Source organism: Hoplias malabaricus, chromosome 3 (assembly GCF_029633855.1).
Source record: "Hoplias malabaricus isolate fHopMal1 chromosome 3, fHopMal1.hap1, whole genome shotgun sequence".
NCBI classification, from domain to species: Eukaryota; Metazoa; Chordata; class Actinopteri; order Characiformes; family Erythrinidae; genus Hoplias; species Hoplias malabaricus.
The window spans coordinates 36,605,230-36,623,933 of NC_089802.1; the positions used below are offsets into that span (position 1 = coordinate 36,605,230).

The following is an 18,704-nucleotide window of genomic DNA, read 5'->3' on the forward strand; positions in this document are numbered from 1 at the left end:
GTTACCGAACAGAATTGTACAAACTGTAAAAATTCTCTCTCTCTCTCACTCTCTGTGTGTAAGAGAGAAAGTTCATTCTGAGCTGGTTATCAGAGTGTGCAGGCTACTGAGTTTAATCATGTCCTGTCAGACGGGGGCCAATGTGAGTCTTAGAATATTTTAAAAGCTGTAATGCACAACAAGGAATAAAGGATCAGACCATATGTTTCTGAACTCCACATGAAAAAGCTTTATTTATTACAATTTTAAAAAAGCACCTCTACTGCTCATACATGCTTTGATTACAACGGCCCACCTTTTAATATAAAAATGTACATCAGCTGAGTGGGACACTGGAGCTCTGAATAAAGACATGTAACTACTGTATAAACACCACCAGGGGGCAGAAAGAACATCAAGCTTTGCTCACAGAACATAAAGAACTGGGTTTGCTGAGAACAGACATTTAGTTTTAACATGAGCTCAGTGCTAAGTTAGAACCAAAGAACTGAGAACACAGTCCCTCCACCACACACCGAACTAGGGCTCACTGACTGCGTTTCAAATGGGAAGAGAACGTTTCAAAGAAACAAAAGTAGATTTAGGTCAGCGTTACTGGTGTTTACTTGTTGATGCTGATTGTGTAGTGGGTTGGTGTTTGACTGGTGTTTACTCGTTGACACTTTTTGTGTAGTTTGATTGTTGACGTTGATTGTGTAGTGGGTTGGTTGTTGACTGGTGTTTATTCGTTGACACTAGTTTGATTGTTGACTGGTGTTTATTCGTTGACACTAGTTTGATTGTTGACTGGTGTTTACTTGTTGACGTTGATTGTGTAGTTTGTTGACTGGTGTTTACTTTTTGATGCTGATTGTATAGTGGGTTGGTTGTTGACTGATGTTTATTCGTTGAAACTGTAGTTTGATTGTTGACTGGTGTTTACTTGTTGATGTTGATTGTGTAGTTTGTTGACTGGTGTTTACTTGTTGATGCTGATTGTGTAGTGGGTCGGTTGTTGACTGGTGTTTATTCATTGACACTGTAATTTGATTGTTGACTGGTGTTTACTTGTTGACGTTGATTGTGTAGTTTGTTGACTGGTGTTTACTTGTTGACACTGATTGTGTAGAGGGTCGGTTGTTGAGTGGTGTTTACTCTGACACTTTTTGTGTAGTTTGATTGTTGACTGGTGTTTACTTGTTGATGCTGATTGTGTTGTTTGATTGTTCACTGGTGTTTACTATTTGATGATGATTTGTGTAATTTGATTGTTGACTGGTTGTGTAGTGAGTCAGTTGATGACTGGTGTTTACTTGGCTAGGTTAAGTTCAATATTGATGATTAGTGTTTACTTGTTGACATTGATCTCTGTTACTGTTTCCGTGATGGTCTGGACTCTGGAGCTGGCAAGCTTCTCTGAGGGTCCCTCTGTTTCCACTTGCTCCTGGTCGTCTGGGTCCCAGTCCTGATCGGCTGTGGCATCCTGGTACTGCTGGTACTCTGACACCAAGTCGTTGAGGTTGTTCTCTGCCTCTGTGAACTCCATCTCATCCATGCCCTCACCTGTGTACCAATGCAGGAACGCCTTTCGGCGGAACATCACAGAGAACTGCTCCCCCACCCTGCGGAAGATCTCTTGAATGGCCGTGTTGTTGCCAATGAAGGTGGACGCCATCTTGAGTCCACGTGGTGGGACATCGCAGACAGCAACCTTAACATTGTGTGGGATCCAGTCCACAAAGTAGCTGCTGTTTTTCTGCTGAATAGCAAGCATCTGTTCATCCACCTCTTTGGTGGACATTTTCCCACGGAACACCCCGGCCACAGTGAGGTAGCGTCCATGGCGAGGGTCACACGCAGTCATCATGTTACGGGCATCAAACATCTGCTGCGTGAGCTCCGGGACAGTCAGCGCGCGGTACTGTTGGCTCCCCCTGCTGGTCAGAGGGGCGAAACCTGGCATGAAGAAGTGCAGACGAGGGAATGGGACCATGTTGACAGCTAATTTGCGAAGGTCTGCATTCAGCTGCCCTGGGAACCTGAGAGAGGTAGTGACGCCACTCATGGTCAGTGACACTAGGTGGTTGAGGTCTCCGTAAGTGGGCGTGGTCAGTTTAAGCGTGCGGAAGCAGATGTCGTACAGAGCCTCGTTGTCGATGCAGTACGTCTCGTCCGTATTCTCAATGAGCTGGTGGATGCTGAGCGTGGCGTTGTAGGGCTCCACCACGGTGTCAGAAACTTTGGGTGAGGGCATTACGCTGAAGCTGTTCATGATCCGGTCGGGATACTCCTCTCGGATCTTGTTGATGATGAGCGTACCCATACCGGAACCGGTTCCTCCGCCCAGGGAGTGAATGAACTGGAACCCCTGCATACAGTCACAGCTCTCCGCCTCGTTACGAACTCTGTCCACCACCTGCTCCACAAGCTCCGCCCCCTCAGTGTAGTGACCTTTAGCCCAGTTATTCCCTGCTCCAGAACTCCCTGTGAATGAAGTCGAAATAAACAATTCAATTCAAAGCTCAGAGAACACATGCTTTTTTTTATATAGAGCTTCTTTTGCTCCTGAATTCTGAAATGAAGTGTTAGAACGTGAGGATCTCACCATGGATGAAGTTGTCAGGTCTGAACAGCTGCCCAATACGACTCCCTCTCACACTGTCCATAGTTCCTGGTTCTAGATCCACAAGCAGAGCCCGTGGAACGTATTTCCCACCTGATGGAACACCCAAACGTTAGAACATGGTACTGAAAATGAGAAAGCAGAAATCTGAAACTGTCCGTTTCAGTAAAGTGTGAATGTCTTAACTGGAGGTTTACAGCTGAATAAACTTTGAATTAAATAAAAACCTCAACACCATGAATATTAATGAAGGGCATTAATCAGATCGCTTTGCAGATCTTTACAGATCGCTGCTTATTCTGGGACAGGTTTACAGTCAACACTGAAATATTTCAGTGGCTTAATGCCCCAAAACATCAGCGAAGGAATACTGAGCTCCACTAAAGAGAGCGCAGATCCACTGCTCCCCGCCCATTGCAGGGGTTTATAGCCCTCTAACACACACACAGTATTGGGCATGGTGACTTTAGGGCGCTGGAGTATAGATTAAAACTGTGAGTTCTCACCATGAGCCTCGTTGTAGTAGACGTTGATTCTCTCAAGCTGCAGCTCCATGTTGTCCCCTTCATACCCCCCCACAGCATTAATACCGTGCTCATCTCCAATCACCTCCCAGAACTGTGAACACACACACACACATACATATCATTGATCACCTCCCAGAACTGTGAACACACACACACATAATTGATCATGTCCCAGAACTGTAAACACACACACATACATCAATGATTACCTCCCAGAACTGTGAACACACACACACACACACACACACACGTCATTGATCACCTCCCAGAACTGTAAACACACCCACATACATCAATGATCACCTCCTAGAACCGTGAATACACACACACATCATTGATCACCTCCCAGAACTGTGAATACACACACACATCATTGATCATGTCCCAGAACTGTGAACACACACACATTACTGATCACCTCCCAGAACTGTAAACACACACACACACACACACATCATTGATCACCTTCCAGAACTATAAACACAAACACACACACACACACACACACATCATTGATCACCTCCCGGAACTGTGAACACACACACACACACACACACACAGACACACACATTATTGATCAGCTCCTAGCACTGTGAACACACAGACACACACTTCATTGATCACCTTCCAGAACTGTGAACACACACACACATCATTGATCACCTCCCAGAACTGTGAACACACACACACACTTCATTGATCACCTTTCAGAACTGTGAACACACACACACACACACATTATTGATCAGCTCCCAGAACTGTGAACACACACACACACACACACACACACACATCATTGATCAGCTCCCAGAAATGTGAACACACACACACACTTCATTGATCACCTTTCAGAACTGTGAACACACACACACACATCATTGATCACCTTCCAGAACTGTGAACACACACACACACATCATTGATCACCTCCCAGAACTGTGAACACACACACACACTTCATTGATCACCTTCCAGAACTGTGAACACACACACACACACACATTATTGATCAGCTCCCAGAACTGTGAACACACACACACACACACACACACACACATCATTGATCAGCTCCCAGAACTGTGAACACACACACTCACAAACACACATACACGCACAGACAGACATTATTGATCAGCTCCTAGAACTGTGAACACACACACACACACACACACATCATTGATCACCTCCCAGAACTGCGAACACACACACACACACACACACACATCATTGATCATCTCCCAGAACTGTGAACACACACACACACATCATTGATCACCTCCCAGAACTGTGAACACACACACTTCATTGATCACCTTCCAGAACTGTGAACACACACACACACACACACACACATATCATTGATCACCTGCCAGAACTGTGAACACACACACACACACACACATCATTGATCACCTCCCAGAACTGTGAACACACACACACACACAAATCATTGATCACCTCCCAGAACTGTGAACACACACACACACACACACACACACATCATTGATCAGCTCCCAGAACTGTGAACACACACACATCATTATTCACCTCCCAGAACTGAGAACACACACACACACTTCATTGATCACCTTCCAGAACTGTGAACACACACACACACACACACACACACACACACACACACATATCATTGATCATCTGCCAGAACTGTGAACACACACACACACACACACACACACACTTCATTGATCACCTTCCAGAACTGTGAACACACACACACACACACACACACACACACATATAATTGATCATCTGCCAGAACTGTGAACACACACACACACACACACACATCATTGATCACCTCCCAGAACTATAAACATGCACACACACACACACACACATACACACACACACTCACAAACACTTCATTGATCACCTTTGAGAACTATAAACACACACACATCATTGATCACCTCCCAGAACTATTAACACACACACACACACATCATTGATCACCTTTGAGAACTATAAACACACACACACACATCATTGATCACCTCCCAGAACTATTAACACACACACAAACACACACATCATTGATCACATCCCAGAACTACAAACACACATCATTGGTCTCCTCCCAAAACTGTGAACACACACACACACATCATTGATCAGCTCCCAGAACTGTGAACACACACACGTATCATTGATCACTTCCCAGAACTGTGAACACACACACACATCATTGGTCACCTCCCAGAACTGTGAACACACACACACACACTCATCATCGATCACCTCCCAGAACTATAAACACACACACACACACACATCATTGATCTCCTCCCAAAACTGTGAACACACACACACACATACACACACATCATTGATCAGCTCCCAGAACTGTGAACACACACACATACACACACACATACACGCACAGACAGACACACTATTGATCTCCTCCCAAAACTGTGAACACACACACACACACACATCATTGATCGGCTCCCAGAACTGTGAACACACACACACACTATTAATCTCCTCCAAAAACTGTGAACACACACACACATCATTGATCACCTCCCAGAACCGTGAACACACACACACACACACACACACACACACACACACACACATCATTGATCAGCTCCCAGAACTGTGAGCACACACACACACACACACACACACACACACATATCATTGATCACCTGCAAGAACTGGGAACACACACACACTTCATTGATCACCTTCCAGAACTGTGAACACAGACACATCATTGATCACCTCCCAGAACTGTGAACAAACACACACACACACACACACACACACATCACACATATCATTGATCACCTGCAAGAATTGGGAACACACACACACACTTCATTGATCACCTTCCAGAACTGTGAACACACACACATCATTGATCACCTCCCAGAACTGTGAACACACACACACACACACACACACACATCATTGATCACCTCCCAGAACTGTGAAAACACATGCGAACATCATTGATCACCTTTGAGAACTATAAACAAACACACACACACGCACACACACACACATCATTAATCACCTCCCAGAACTATAAACACACACACACACATCATTGATCTCCTCCCAAAACTGTGAACACACACATACACACACACACACACACACACACCCACACACCCACACACACATCACACATATCATTGATCACCCGCAGGAATTGGGAACACAAACACACTTCATTGATCACCTCTCAGAACTGTGAACACACACACACACACACACACACATCATTGATCTCCTCCCAAAACTGTGAACACACACACACACACACACATCATTGATCTCCTCCCAAAACTGTGAACACACACACACACACACACACACACACACACACACACACACACACATCACACATATCATTGATCACCTGCAAGAATTGGGAACACACACACACTTCATTGATCACCTTCCAGAACTGTGAACACACACACATCATTGATCACCTCCCAGAACTGTGAACACACACACACACACACACACACACACACACACACACACACACACACATCATTGATCACCTCCCAGAACTGTGAAGACACATGCGAACATTATTGATCTCCTCCCAAAACTGTGAACACACACACACACACACACACACCCACACACCCACACACACATCACACATATCATTGATCACCTGCAAGAATTGGGAACACACACACACTTCATTGATCACCTCCCAGAACTGTGAACACACACACACACACACACACACATCATTGATCTCCTCCCAAAACTGTGAACACACACACACACACACACACACACACACATCACACATATCATTGATCACCTGCAAGAATTGGGAACACACACACACTTCATTGATCACCTTCCAGAACTGTGAACACACACACATCATTGATCACCTCCCAGAACTGTGAACACACACACACACACACACACACACATCACGCATATCATTGATCACCTGCAAGAATTGGGAACACACACACACTTCATTGATCACCTTCCAGAACTGTGAACACACACACATCATTGATCACCTCCCAGAACTGTGAACACACACACACATACACACACACACACACACACACACACACACACACACACACACACATCATTGATCACCTCCCAGAATTGTGAACACACACAACCGCACACATTACTGATCAGCCCCCAGAATCGTACACATACCACAGGACAACAATATATACACATTAAATAAGGAGTGTATTAACTGAGGGGTGTAATAACTCAGGGGTGTATTAACTGAGGGGTGTAATAACCTCAGGGGTGTATTAATACAGGGGTGTATTAACTCAGGGGTGTATTAACTGAGGGGTGTATTAACTCAGAGGTGTATTAACTCAGGAGTGTATTATCTCAGGAGTGTATTAACTCAGGGGTGTATTAACTGAGGGGTGTATTAACTCAGGAGTGTATTAACTCAGGGTTGTATTATCTCAGGGGTGTATGAACTGAGAGGTGTATTAACTCAGGGGTGTATTAACTCAGGAGTGTATTATCTCTGAGGTGTATTAACTGTGAGGCGTATTAACTGAGGGGTGTATTAACTCAGGGGTGTATTAACTCAGGGGTGTATTAAATCAGGAGTGAGATTAACTCTGTGAGATATATATTCTGTTTCTTCACTTGCTGGTTCCATTAGAGTCAAATCTACTGCTGAGGTTCCACTCCCTCATCAGGTCCTGGCTTTTCCCAGGAAAGCATTTATTTCTGCTGATTATCTGCTGGAAACTCAACTTTTCTCAACAGTGCTAAAAACAGTATGGTCATGTCAGTTCGAGAGTGCCCAGGAATTATTCCACTGTCCTGGTGTGTGAATGAATGACTGTGTATGTGAATGAATGTCTGTATTTGTGAGTGAATGTGTGTGAGCCCAGATATGGATTGGCACTCTATCCTGGGTTAAACCCTAGTGCCCGATGCAGTCCTCCAGGTGGACGGTCGTTCCTGGTCGAGAGTACGCTGTACACGTTTGGCTGCCGCTTCTCACCAGTGTGTGTGTGTTCTGAGCAGTGTGGATTGTAAAGCGTCCTTGGGTGTCTAGAAAGCCCCTATATAAGTGTAAAGATACACCCGACCTGAGCCTAGTCCTGTAACAGAGATGGTATCCAACAGGGGGCTGATCCTAGGACCATATTATTCCTATGTTACACAGTGCATCTGCAGTTTCACTGAATGTTCCAGGCTGATACCACACTTCCAGATTGAAGGAGGCAAACACAGCAGACAGCACTGCTCCACCACATGCAGCTTAGCTGTATGGTAATGACTAAGTGAATTATTATCTGTGTAGACCATGCAGGAATTCACTAACAAATACTGCCAGAACTGTTCAGGAACAGCCCACTTCAAAGCTACAAATTCAAATCTTCTGGCGTTATAATTGTTCATATTCTGCTCTGTGAACTTACAGACCTTGCTTGACAAAGCTATTGGTGTACTTTGGCCATCCTGCCCCTGAGAAATTACAGCTCAGGAAGTCCACAGTGGTGTCTGTTTCTAGGATGAAGGGCCTTTGCGTAAGAGAGAATGGGCAGTAAAATACACTCTGACTTAAGTTGACCAACTATTTCACAAAATCTCACTCAATAGAATATTAAGGGTTTTCTTATGTGGCCACTAACTGATTCACAAGGCAGTGATAATTCCTAGCTAACATAAGAAATGTGCACAATCCTGTAAATGTGTAGGTCTCCTCCTGTCTTCGACTGCTGCCACATCATCTGGATTAGTACCCAGTGTTCCCCAGACACTAACTCACTTTCTTGATTGTCCGTTTGTTTCCAAAAATTAGAGTTGCAGCACAGACAAGAGCTGATTAATGCAAAAGTTTTACACAGTTTAAAAATGAATGCCCCCGTTCTGTAAAATAACATTCATTGTAGAGATGAGGAGTTAATTGAGTTCAACAGGCTGATGGCTGTTGAGACAAAGAAAGCCTTAGTGCTCGAAACCTCTGACTGGAGGAAATGGTTCCAACTCTGATAACAAGGGATGGTCTGGGCACGACAAAATAGCTTCAGCATTTTGTAGGGCCTGTTGTTTTACGTGTCACAGCGATGAGTGGTGTACCCCAATGATTTTAGTTGTCTCATCATCTGAGTAATTGTGTCTGTTTCTCTTTATAATGCTGAGGATACCATACCAATACAGATTTAATAATACAGATTCAGTTAAAGTCCTATGAAAAAGAGTCGCCATATGAGTGCAAACATTAAACAAATTCATTGTTGACAGGAAAATAAACTGTTGCTGTAAACTCTTACATGTAATGTCTCCGTCTCAAAACGTCTGGACCATTAAACACTGGAAGGTACCAGGTGCATTGCCAAGTACAGAGTGTTTACTGTTACATTTAAATAACACAAATAGGGTACAGAAACCTGCCTGTTTCCCTAACACCCTAACCCCCTAACCCTAAACCCCCAACACTAATCCCCTAACACCCCTAACCCATAACTCCAGTAAATATATGACATGGGCCTGAATAATGTAACTGCTGAATTCTTTAATGTGGAATGGGAAGTTTATAAAACAGCAAACATTTCTTTAGTTAATTGCTGATGTATCTGAGTGAGTTCGCTGCTCTTCGATAAAGCCCCACCCTCAGTTTATCTCTCAGAGTAGAGGAAACACCCGCAACACACACACACACACACACACACACACACACACACACACACACACACACACACACACACACACACACAATTTGCACTAAAAGCACAATTTTTAATTTTATTTATTTTATCTATTTTTTAATATTTAATACATTCATTGCATCGTTTTTATTTAATAATAGAACCTCTGGGAAAGTGAAGCATAAATATTAGGCATCTGGAACATGCAACATTCCTTTCGGGACACTGTGCTGAACTGTGCTAATGCAAGCAGTAAAATGTCAGAATTGTGTTGTGTTCTGGAGTGAACTCCCAGGTCTCTGTAGACGGTGCAGACTTTACCAGCGCTCAGAACTGACAAGTGCAAAGAGTAAATACATCTACTCTCCCAGAATAAAGTGGGACACTTCAATTACATCCAAAATATAATTATTCCGTATTTAAAATTAAATAAAAGTGTCTGGTACCTTTGATCCGATCTGATTCCCACACTGTCCGATCTGAAGATGAACAATCTCTCGCATCCTGATCAGACTGGAGTTCACTCAGACAATTAAATCACACACCTACACAACAACTATTTAACTACACAATTACAGAGCTACACAACTACACAACTACAGAGCTGCAGGGCTGCAGTGGCTCCTCTCCGTGATCAGACCAAGTTCAGGCAGAATTTAGCAGTCTGACTTCTACTTCACTGATAACATTGATGACGACAATGTTACAGGGAGGGAATGCACACACACACACACACACGCATTATAACACAACAAACACCACTCTTTCGGCTCCACTGTCCACACCAGTCACTCTGTATTTCTACAATTGAAGACTGTAGTCCATCAGTTGCTCTGCATACTTTCTTTGCCCCCTTTCACCATGTTTTCAGCAGCCCTCCAGCAGCCCTGCTGTGTCTGATCCACTTTTACCAGCACAACACTTTTCACAACTTCTAACGCTTTTTAAGTGTAGTGTTAATTAGCTAGAACCATTATTATATCTATAGAAAGTCCTCACAATGTAAAAAACAAGCTCTGTGTGTGCGTGTGTTAGTGTTTAAGAGAGAGTATCTGTGTGTGTGTGTGTGTGTGAGAGAGAGAGAGTGTATGTGTGTGTGTGTGAGAGAGAGAAAGTGTTTGTGTGTGTGTGTGTGTGTGTGAGAGAGAGAGAGAGAGACAGAGAGAGTGTGAGAGAGTTTTTTTTGTGTGTGTGTGTGTGTGTGTGTGTGTGATAAGAATATCTCTAATGTGCAGAAAGACAGAGTTAAGTCATGCTCAAATTGAGTGACAAAACACAGAGCTCAAAAAAGCTTACACTAACCCAGACAGAGCTCAGACAGAACCCAAGAAGAGCTCAGACAGTACCCAGAAAGAGCTCAGACAGAACCCAGGAAGAGCTCAGACAGAACCCAGGAAGAGCTCAGACAAAATTTAGAAAGAGCTCAGACAGAACCCAGACAGAGCTCAGACAAAATTTAGAAAGAGTCAGACAGTCAGACAGAATCCAGACAGAGCTCAGACAGAACCCAGGAAGAGCTCAGACAGAACCCAGACAGAGCTCAGACAGCACCCAGGCAGAACCCAGAAAGAGCTCAGACAGAGCTCAGAAAGAGCTCAGACAGAACCCAGAAAGAGCTCAGATAGAACCCAGACAGAACCCAAACAGTGGAGCCAAGCGAGGGGACGGTGAGGGGACAGTGGAGCTGAGAGTGGGGACGGTGAGGAGACAGTGGAGCTGAGAGAGGGGACAGTGGAGCTGAGAGAGGGGACAGTGAGAGGACAGTGAGGGGACAGTGGAGCTGAGACAGGGACAGTGAGAGGACAGTGGAGCTGAGAGTGGGGATGGTGAGGAGACAGTGGAGCTGAGAGAGGGGACAGTGGAGCTGAGAGAGGGGACAGTGAGAGGACAGTGAGGGGACAGTGGAGCTGAGACAGGGACAGTGAGAGGACAGTGGAGCTGAGAGTGGGGATGGTGAGGAGACAGTGGAGCTGAGAGTGGGGATGGTGAGGAGACAGTGGAGCTGAGAGAGGAGACAGTGGAGCTGGGAAGAGTGAACAGCGAGGGGACAGTGGAGCTCAGAGAGGGGACAGTGAGAGGACAGTGGAGCTCAGAGAGGGGACAGTGGAGCTGAGAGTGGGGATGGTGAGGAGACAGTGGAGCTGAGAGTGGGGATGGTGAGGAGACAGTGGAGCTGAGAGTGGGGATGGTGAGGAGACAGTGGAGCTGAGAGTGGGGATGGTGAGGAGACAGTGGAGCTGAGAGAGGGGACAGTGGAGCTGAGAGAGGGGACAGTGGAGCGGAGAAGAGTGGACAGCGAGGGGACAGTGGAGCTGAGAGAGGGGACAGTGGAGCTGAGAAGAGTGGACAGCGAGGGGACAGTGGAGCTGAGAAGAGTGGACAGCGAGGGGACAGTGGAGCTGAGAGAGGGGACAGTGGAGCAGAGAGTGGGGATGGTGAGGAGACAGTGGAGCTGAGAGAGGGGACAGTGGAGCTGAGAGAGGGGACAGTGGAGCTGAGAGAGGGGACAGTGGAGCTGAGAAGAGTGGACAGCGAGGGGACAGTGGAGCTGAGAGAGGGGACAGTGGAGCTGAGAAGAGTATACAGCGAGGGGACAGTGAGAGGACAGTGGAGCTCAGAGAGGGGGCAGTGGAGCTGAGAGTGGGGATGGTGAGGAGACAGTGGAGCTGAGAGAGAGGACAGAGAGTGAGGGACATTACATCGTTTCCACTCAGAGCGGTAAACCTGGTGGTAACTCCCCCACTCCGGTAGGGGGCAGCACTGCCGGCTTTGAGCGCTGAGTGCTGCTCCTCTGTGTTTGTGTGTGAGATTGTGTATTTGTCTGTGAACTCTGTTTAGAATTGCTCTGTTTGTGTTTATTTTGGTTTAAAGTGATTCGGATCAGAGCTGCGGATGGATGAGGAGTATTACAGCGGCTCCGGAGACTGGGACGGCAGCGCGGTGAGTTTAAAGCCCGTTCAGTACAGACTTCAGGGTGAAGTTTATTCTGTTTATAACGGAGCGGTGCATTTAATGAGGTTCTTGGAGTCCATTACTGCCTTAAAGTTCCACGACTGAAAACCAAGAATCTTCCACGACGCTTAGATTAATGAGAACTGTCCCTTCCACCTTAAATGGTGAGCAGTTACAGTAACGTTATGTATTAAACTGGCTTATACTTCTTACGGGAACCGTCCCTTCCACCGTATACTGCATCCTTTTGAGTAACTATCTCCAATAGTTTTAATTAATTTTCTTGTAGGAACTCTCCACCGTAAATGGCACAGAAATTACAGTATATCTTAGAGTTGTATTTCTTATTGGATTTGTAATTTCCACATTAAACCCTGAATCCAGAGGATTCAGACTGTAACAGGGTGGAACGGAAAATTCCAGTAGCGTTGTGTAGAAGACACTGTTGGTATCTGAATGCAGACTTTAGTGTAAGTCGTTTGTTTGCTTGTTGGTGTCCTGCAGGAGGATGGCTATGCAGACGCAGAGGCTGACAGTAAAGTCCAGGAGGAATGTCTCCAGAAGTTCTCCAGCAGAGATTACATCATGGAGCCCACAGTCTTCAACACCCTGAAAACGTGAGCCCTGTTTCACCCCACACTCTCTCTCTCTCACACACACGACTGTAAATGTAAAATGCAAATGTGCAGCTATTTGTCACTGTACAACAAACTATAAATGTGTCTTCCATATTTAACCAATCTCTGGCAGTGAACACTCTCACACTAGTGCACTAGGGGCTGTGAACACACACAGAGCAGGGGGAGATGTCCCCGGTGCCGGGGAATGGTTGTGGTTTTGGTGCCTTGCACAAGGTCCCCTCAGCTGTGGATTGAGGAGGAAGACGGTGCTTTTCCTTCACTCCCACCGCCCCCTGTAAACGTCTGGATCTGTGTGTAATGTGAATGAATCTGTCCCTGAACCTAATGCTGGGACACTCTTCTGGGGCCCTCTGTGTTCATAAAACTGACCTGTAACAAATTGGATGACAAATACTTGGTCTACTCATTTTTAAAGGCATTCCACCAAAATATTATGATGTCCACACACTGATCCATTAATGTGGCTCTGTCCCAAACGGGTCCCTAAACCCTGAGTAGGTCCACACCCCAGCACTGCGTAGCCCGTCTAACACACATTGGATTATACTCAGCTCTCACCTGCAGGGCTCCTTTATGAACATTCAGGGCATTGGTCTGGAGCAGAAGCAGTAGTTTCATCACCGCACAGTGCACTATTTAGGGGGCACAGAGCTGTTTGAGATCTGATCTGACCGTTCACGTTCATGAAGCACACCTCCGATCTGAAAGGCCCTGGAGAGTCTGGTCTGTTCCAGGTCAAGGCAGTGAATCAGATCGAGTCCCTGTGGTAGTGTAAACGTAGTTGCAGCGTTCAGATGGTTTGTTCTCGGCTCTGTTTTCCATTTGGAGTGTGACCTGTGTTCTAGGTATTTCCAGGCTGGAGGTTCTCCCGAGCACGTGATCCAGCTGCTGTCGGAGAACTACTCAGCCGTGGCTCAGACGGTGAACCTGCTCGCGGAGTGGCTCATACAGATGGGTCAGACTGTCCCCACATTTTATTGCTACATAAGCTACAACTACACCACATCCTGAGACTAACTCACTGACCCGCACACTTGATCTGTGTGTGTGTGTGTGTGTGTGTGTGTGTGTGTGTGTGTGTGTGTGTGTGTGTGTGTGTGTGTGTGTGTGGTTGTGGTTGTGCGCGTGTGTGAAGGTGTGGAACCGGCGCAGGTTCAGGAGCGAGTGGAGAATCATCTGAAAACTCTTCTCATCAAACACTTTGACCCTCAGAAAGCAGACTCCATCTTCACTGTGGAGGGAGAGGTAATTCACCTGTATTTTAAGGTTATTGCATGTGTGTTTGTGTGTATGTATCGTGTGTGTGTGTGTGTGTGTTGTAGACTCCAGCCTGGCTGGAGCAGATGATTGCTCACACCACGTGGAGGGATCTGTTTTATAAACTGGCTGAAGCTCATCCTGACTGCCTCATGCTCAACTTCACTGTCAAGGTGAGTTCCCACCCCCCAGTCAGAGCCCCCCAAGCCAGTGCGACACTGTTTGAGTTGTACTCCTGTGTGTGTGTGTGCAGCTGATCTCAGACGCTGGGTACCAGGGAGAGATCACCAGTGTGTCGACAGCGTGTCAGCAGCTGGAAGTGTTCTCCAGAGTTCTCCGCACCTCACTGTCCACACTCCTTGACGGAGGAGAACAGAACCTTGAGAAGAACTTACCAGAGTTTGCTGTGAGTTCCAAAGTGAACCATCCTCTCTTACAGTGCACTAGAGCAAGCTAGAACCACACCATCCTGGAAGGAGCTAGAACATGCTCTGTTAGTGTTATGTGACCATGTACTAGAGTGAGGTTGAAATTGCACTTGAACAAAGAGGAGTTGTGTTTTGCTACAATTTAGCAGGAGCACATCTGATTCCACTTTTTTAACCAACTAGCCTCCTTCTCCAAAGGGTTAAACTAGCCTCCTTCTCCAAAGGGTTAAACTAGCCTCCTTCTCCAAAGGGTTAAACTAGCCTCCTTCTCCAAAGGGTTAAACTAGCCTCCTTCTCTAAAAGGTTAAACTAGCCTCCTTCTCCAAAGGGTTAAACTAGCCTCCTTCTCCAAAGGGTTAAACCAGCCTCCTTCTCTAAAGGGTTAAACCAGCCTCCTTCTCTAAAGGGTTAAACCAGCCTCCTTCTCTAAAGGGTTAAACTAGCCTCCTTTTCTAAAGGGTTAAATGGGCTGTGCTCCTATTGGTTCGTATGAAACCCTGCTGTCGCACGGCCCTTTGTGGATAAGACTGATGACCCCTGCATTAGAACTAGTGCAGGTCACTGAACAAAGTGTTAAGAAAAATGGTTCTATTTTTGCTTTAAAGTAGCTGTCAGTTGTTTCCTTCATGCTCTGAAACAGCTGTTACACTGACTCCTAGTGGCCAGGATGTGTCAGACACTCTGTACTGACCCTGTTTTGACCCGTCCGCCCAAGTGTGTGAGACCCGCTCTGTTGAGAATTAACTGGTGCCTCACAGAGACCTAGGAGCTGTTTAAAGTCTTCTGTTATGAATGTGTCAAGTTTGATTTAGTAATAAAAACTTGTTCATCTGTGTTTATTTTTACTATGTGGTGATCACTTTGTGTGTGTGTGTGTATAGAGGATGGTGTGTCATGGTGAACACACGTACCTGTTTGCTCAGGCAATGATGACGATTCTGTCTCAGGAGGAACAGGGCGGTTCAGCTGTTAGGAGGATTGGACAGGAAGTGCAGAAATGTGCTCTACAGAGGTAAAAACACACACCTCTTGGTCCTCCATCTCATACAGAGTCAGTAACTAACACACACACACACACACACATATCCTCCTAGTTTGCTGGTCGTCCATTGCCCCTCGTCCACTCTGAAAAAGACCGCTGCACATCACCCTGACCTTCAGCTCCAACGGCTGATCCTGGGAATGGACAAGGCTGGGATTTAAAGCAGCTGTGTGTGTGTGTGTGTGTGTGTGTGTGTGTGTGTGTGTGTGTGTGTGGACAGTGGACATGATGCCAGTCAGATCACTCTGGCATTGGGCACGGCGGCGGTGTATCCGAGGGCATGTCAGGCACTGGGGGCCATGTTGTCTAAAGGAGCCCTAAACCCAGCCGACATCACCGTCCTCTTCAAAATGTTCAGCAGCATGGATCCGCCCCCAGTGGAGCTGGTCAGTTACACACAGACCACACAGGCTATACACACTACACACAGAGCATACAAACTACACACACACTACACACAGAGTACACAGACCACACACAGACCACACACTACACACACGGACCACACACTACACACGGATCACACACCACACACTACACACAGACTACACACACGCGCTACACACAGACCACACGCTACACACACACTACACACAGACCAAACATTACACACAGACTGTACACACTACACAGAGTATACAAACTATACACATCACACACACAGAGCATACAAACTACACACATCACACACACAGAGCATACAAACTACACACACTACAAACAGATCACACACGCTACACACAGACCACACACTACACAAGGACTACACACTATACACACACACTACACCCGGACCACACACTATACACACACACACACACTACACCCAGACCACACACTATACACACACACACACACACTACACCCGGACCACACACTATACACACACACACACACACACACACACTACACCCGGACCACACACTATAAACACACACACACACACTCTACACCCGGACCACACACACTACACCCGGACCACACACTATACACACACACACACACACTACACCCGGACCACACACTATACACACACACTACACCCGGACCACACACTATACACACACACACACTACACCCGGACCACACACTATACACACACACACACACACACACACACACTACACCCGGACCACACACTATATACACACACACACACACACACACACACTACACCCGGACCACACACTATACACACACACACACACACACACACACTATACACACACACACACACTACACCCGGACCACATACTATACACACACACACACACACACACACACTACACCCGGACCACACACACACACACACACTACACCCGGACCACACACACACACACACACACTACACCCGGACCACACACACACACACACTACACCCGGACCACACACACACACACACACACTACACCCGGACCACACACACACACACACACACTACACCCGGACCACACACTATACACACACACACACACACACTACACCCGGACCACACACTATACACACACACACACACACACACACACTACACCCGGACCACACACTATACACACACACACACACACACTACACCCGGACCACACACTATACACACACACACACACTACACCCGGACCACACACTATACACACACACACACACACACTACACCCGGACCACACACTATACACACACACACACACACACTACACCCGGACCACACACTATACACACACACACACACACTACACCCGGACCACACACTATACACACACACACACACACACTACACCCGGACCACACACTATACACACACACACACACACTACACCCGGACCACACACTATACACACACACACACACACTACACCCGGACCACACACTATACACACACACACACACACTACACCCGGACCACACACTACACCCGGACCACACACTATACACACACACACACACTACACCCGGACCACACACTATACACACACACACACACACACACTACACCCGGACCACACACTATACACACACACACACACACACACTACACCCGGACCACACACTATACACACACACACACACACACACACACACACTACACCCGGACCACACACTATACACACACACACACACACACACTACACCCGGACCACACACTATACACACACACACACACACACACTACACCCGGACCACACACTATACACACACACACACACACACACTACACCCGGACCACACATTATACACACACACACACACACACTACACCCGGACCACACACTATACACACACACACACACACACACACTACACCCGGACCACACACTATACACACACACACACACACACTACACCCGGACCACACACTATACACACACACACACACACACACACTACACCCGGACCACACACTATACACACACACACACACACACTACACCCGGACCACACACTATACACACACACACACACACACTACACCCGGACCACACACTATACACACACACACACACACACACTACACCCGGACCACACACTATACACACACACACACACACACTACACCCGGACCACACACTATACACACACACACACACACTACACCCGGACCACA

The 18,704-nt window shown here is 46.5% G+C and overlaps 2 protein-coding genes across 3 annotated transcripts in view; one reads left to right on the top strand and one right to left on the bottom strand.

The window, feature by feature from the left end:
* Window positions 1–219: 219 nt before the first annotated feature.
* Window positions 220–10,413, bottom strand: tubb1 (tubulin, beta 1 class VI). Its single transcript, XM_066663376.1, has 4 exons — window positions 10,235–10,413; window positions 3,109–3,220; window positions 2,585–2,695; window positions 220–2,463 (listed from the first exon to the last, which is right to left on the bottom strand). Exons 1-4 carry the CDS (start codon window positions 10,289–10,291, stop codon window positions 1,328–1,330), a joined length of 1,416 nt encoding a protein of 471 aa, XP_066519473.1. The 5' UTR covers window positions 10,292–10,413; the 3' UTR covers window positions 220–1,327.
* A 2,042-nt stretch (window positions 10,414–12,455) lies between these two features.
* nelfcd (negative elongation factor complex member C/D) overlaps window positions 12,456–18,704 on the top strand; it is a 40,436-nt gene continuing 34,187 nt past the window's right edge. Inside the window, exons 1-9 of one of the 2 annotated variants that reach the window (XM_066665047.1) lie at window positions 12,456–12,473; window positions 12,660–12,728; window positions 13,245–13,357; window positions 14,227–14,336; window positions 14,517–14,626; window positions 14,704–14,811; window positions 14,892–15,044; window positions 15,948–16,078; window positions 16,329–16,494. In XM_066665047.1, the coding sequence (XP_066521144.1) occupies window positions 12,681–12,728; window positions 13,245–13,357; window positions 14,227–14,336; window positions 14,517–14,626; window positions 14,704–14,811; window positions 14,892–15,044; window positions 15,948–16,078; window positions 16,329–16,494 (939 nt within the window). In that variant the 5' untranslated portion in view covers window positions 12,456–12,473; window positions 12,660–12,680. Of the gene's footprint in view, window positions 12,474–12,542; window positions 12,729–13,244; window positions 13,358–14,226; window positions 14,337–14,516; window positions 14,627–14,703; window positions 14,812–14,891; window positions 15,045–15,947; window positions 16,079–16,328; window positions 16,495–18,704 lie in introns of those variants that run through there. The other variant, XM_066665046.1, reaches the window with a different exon arrangement.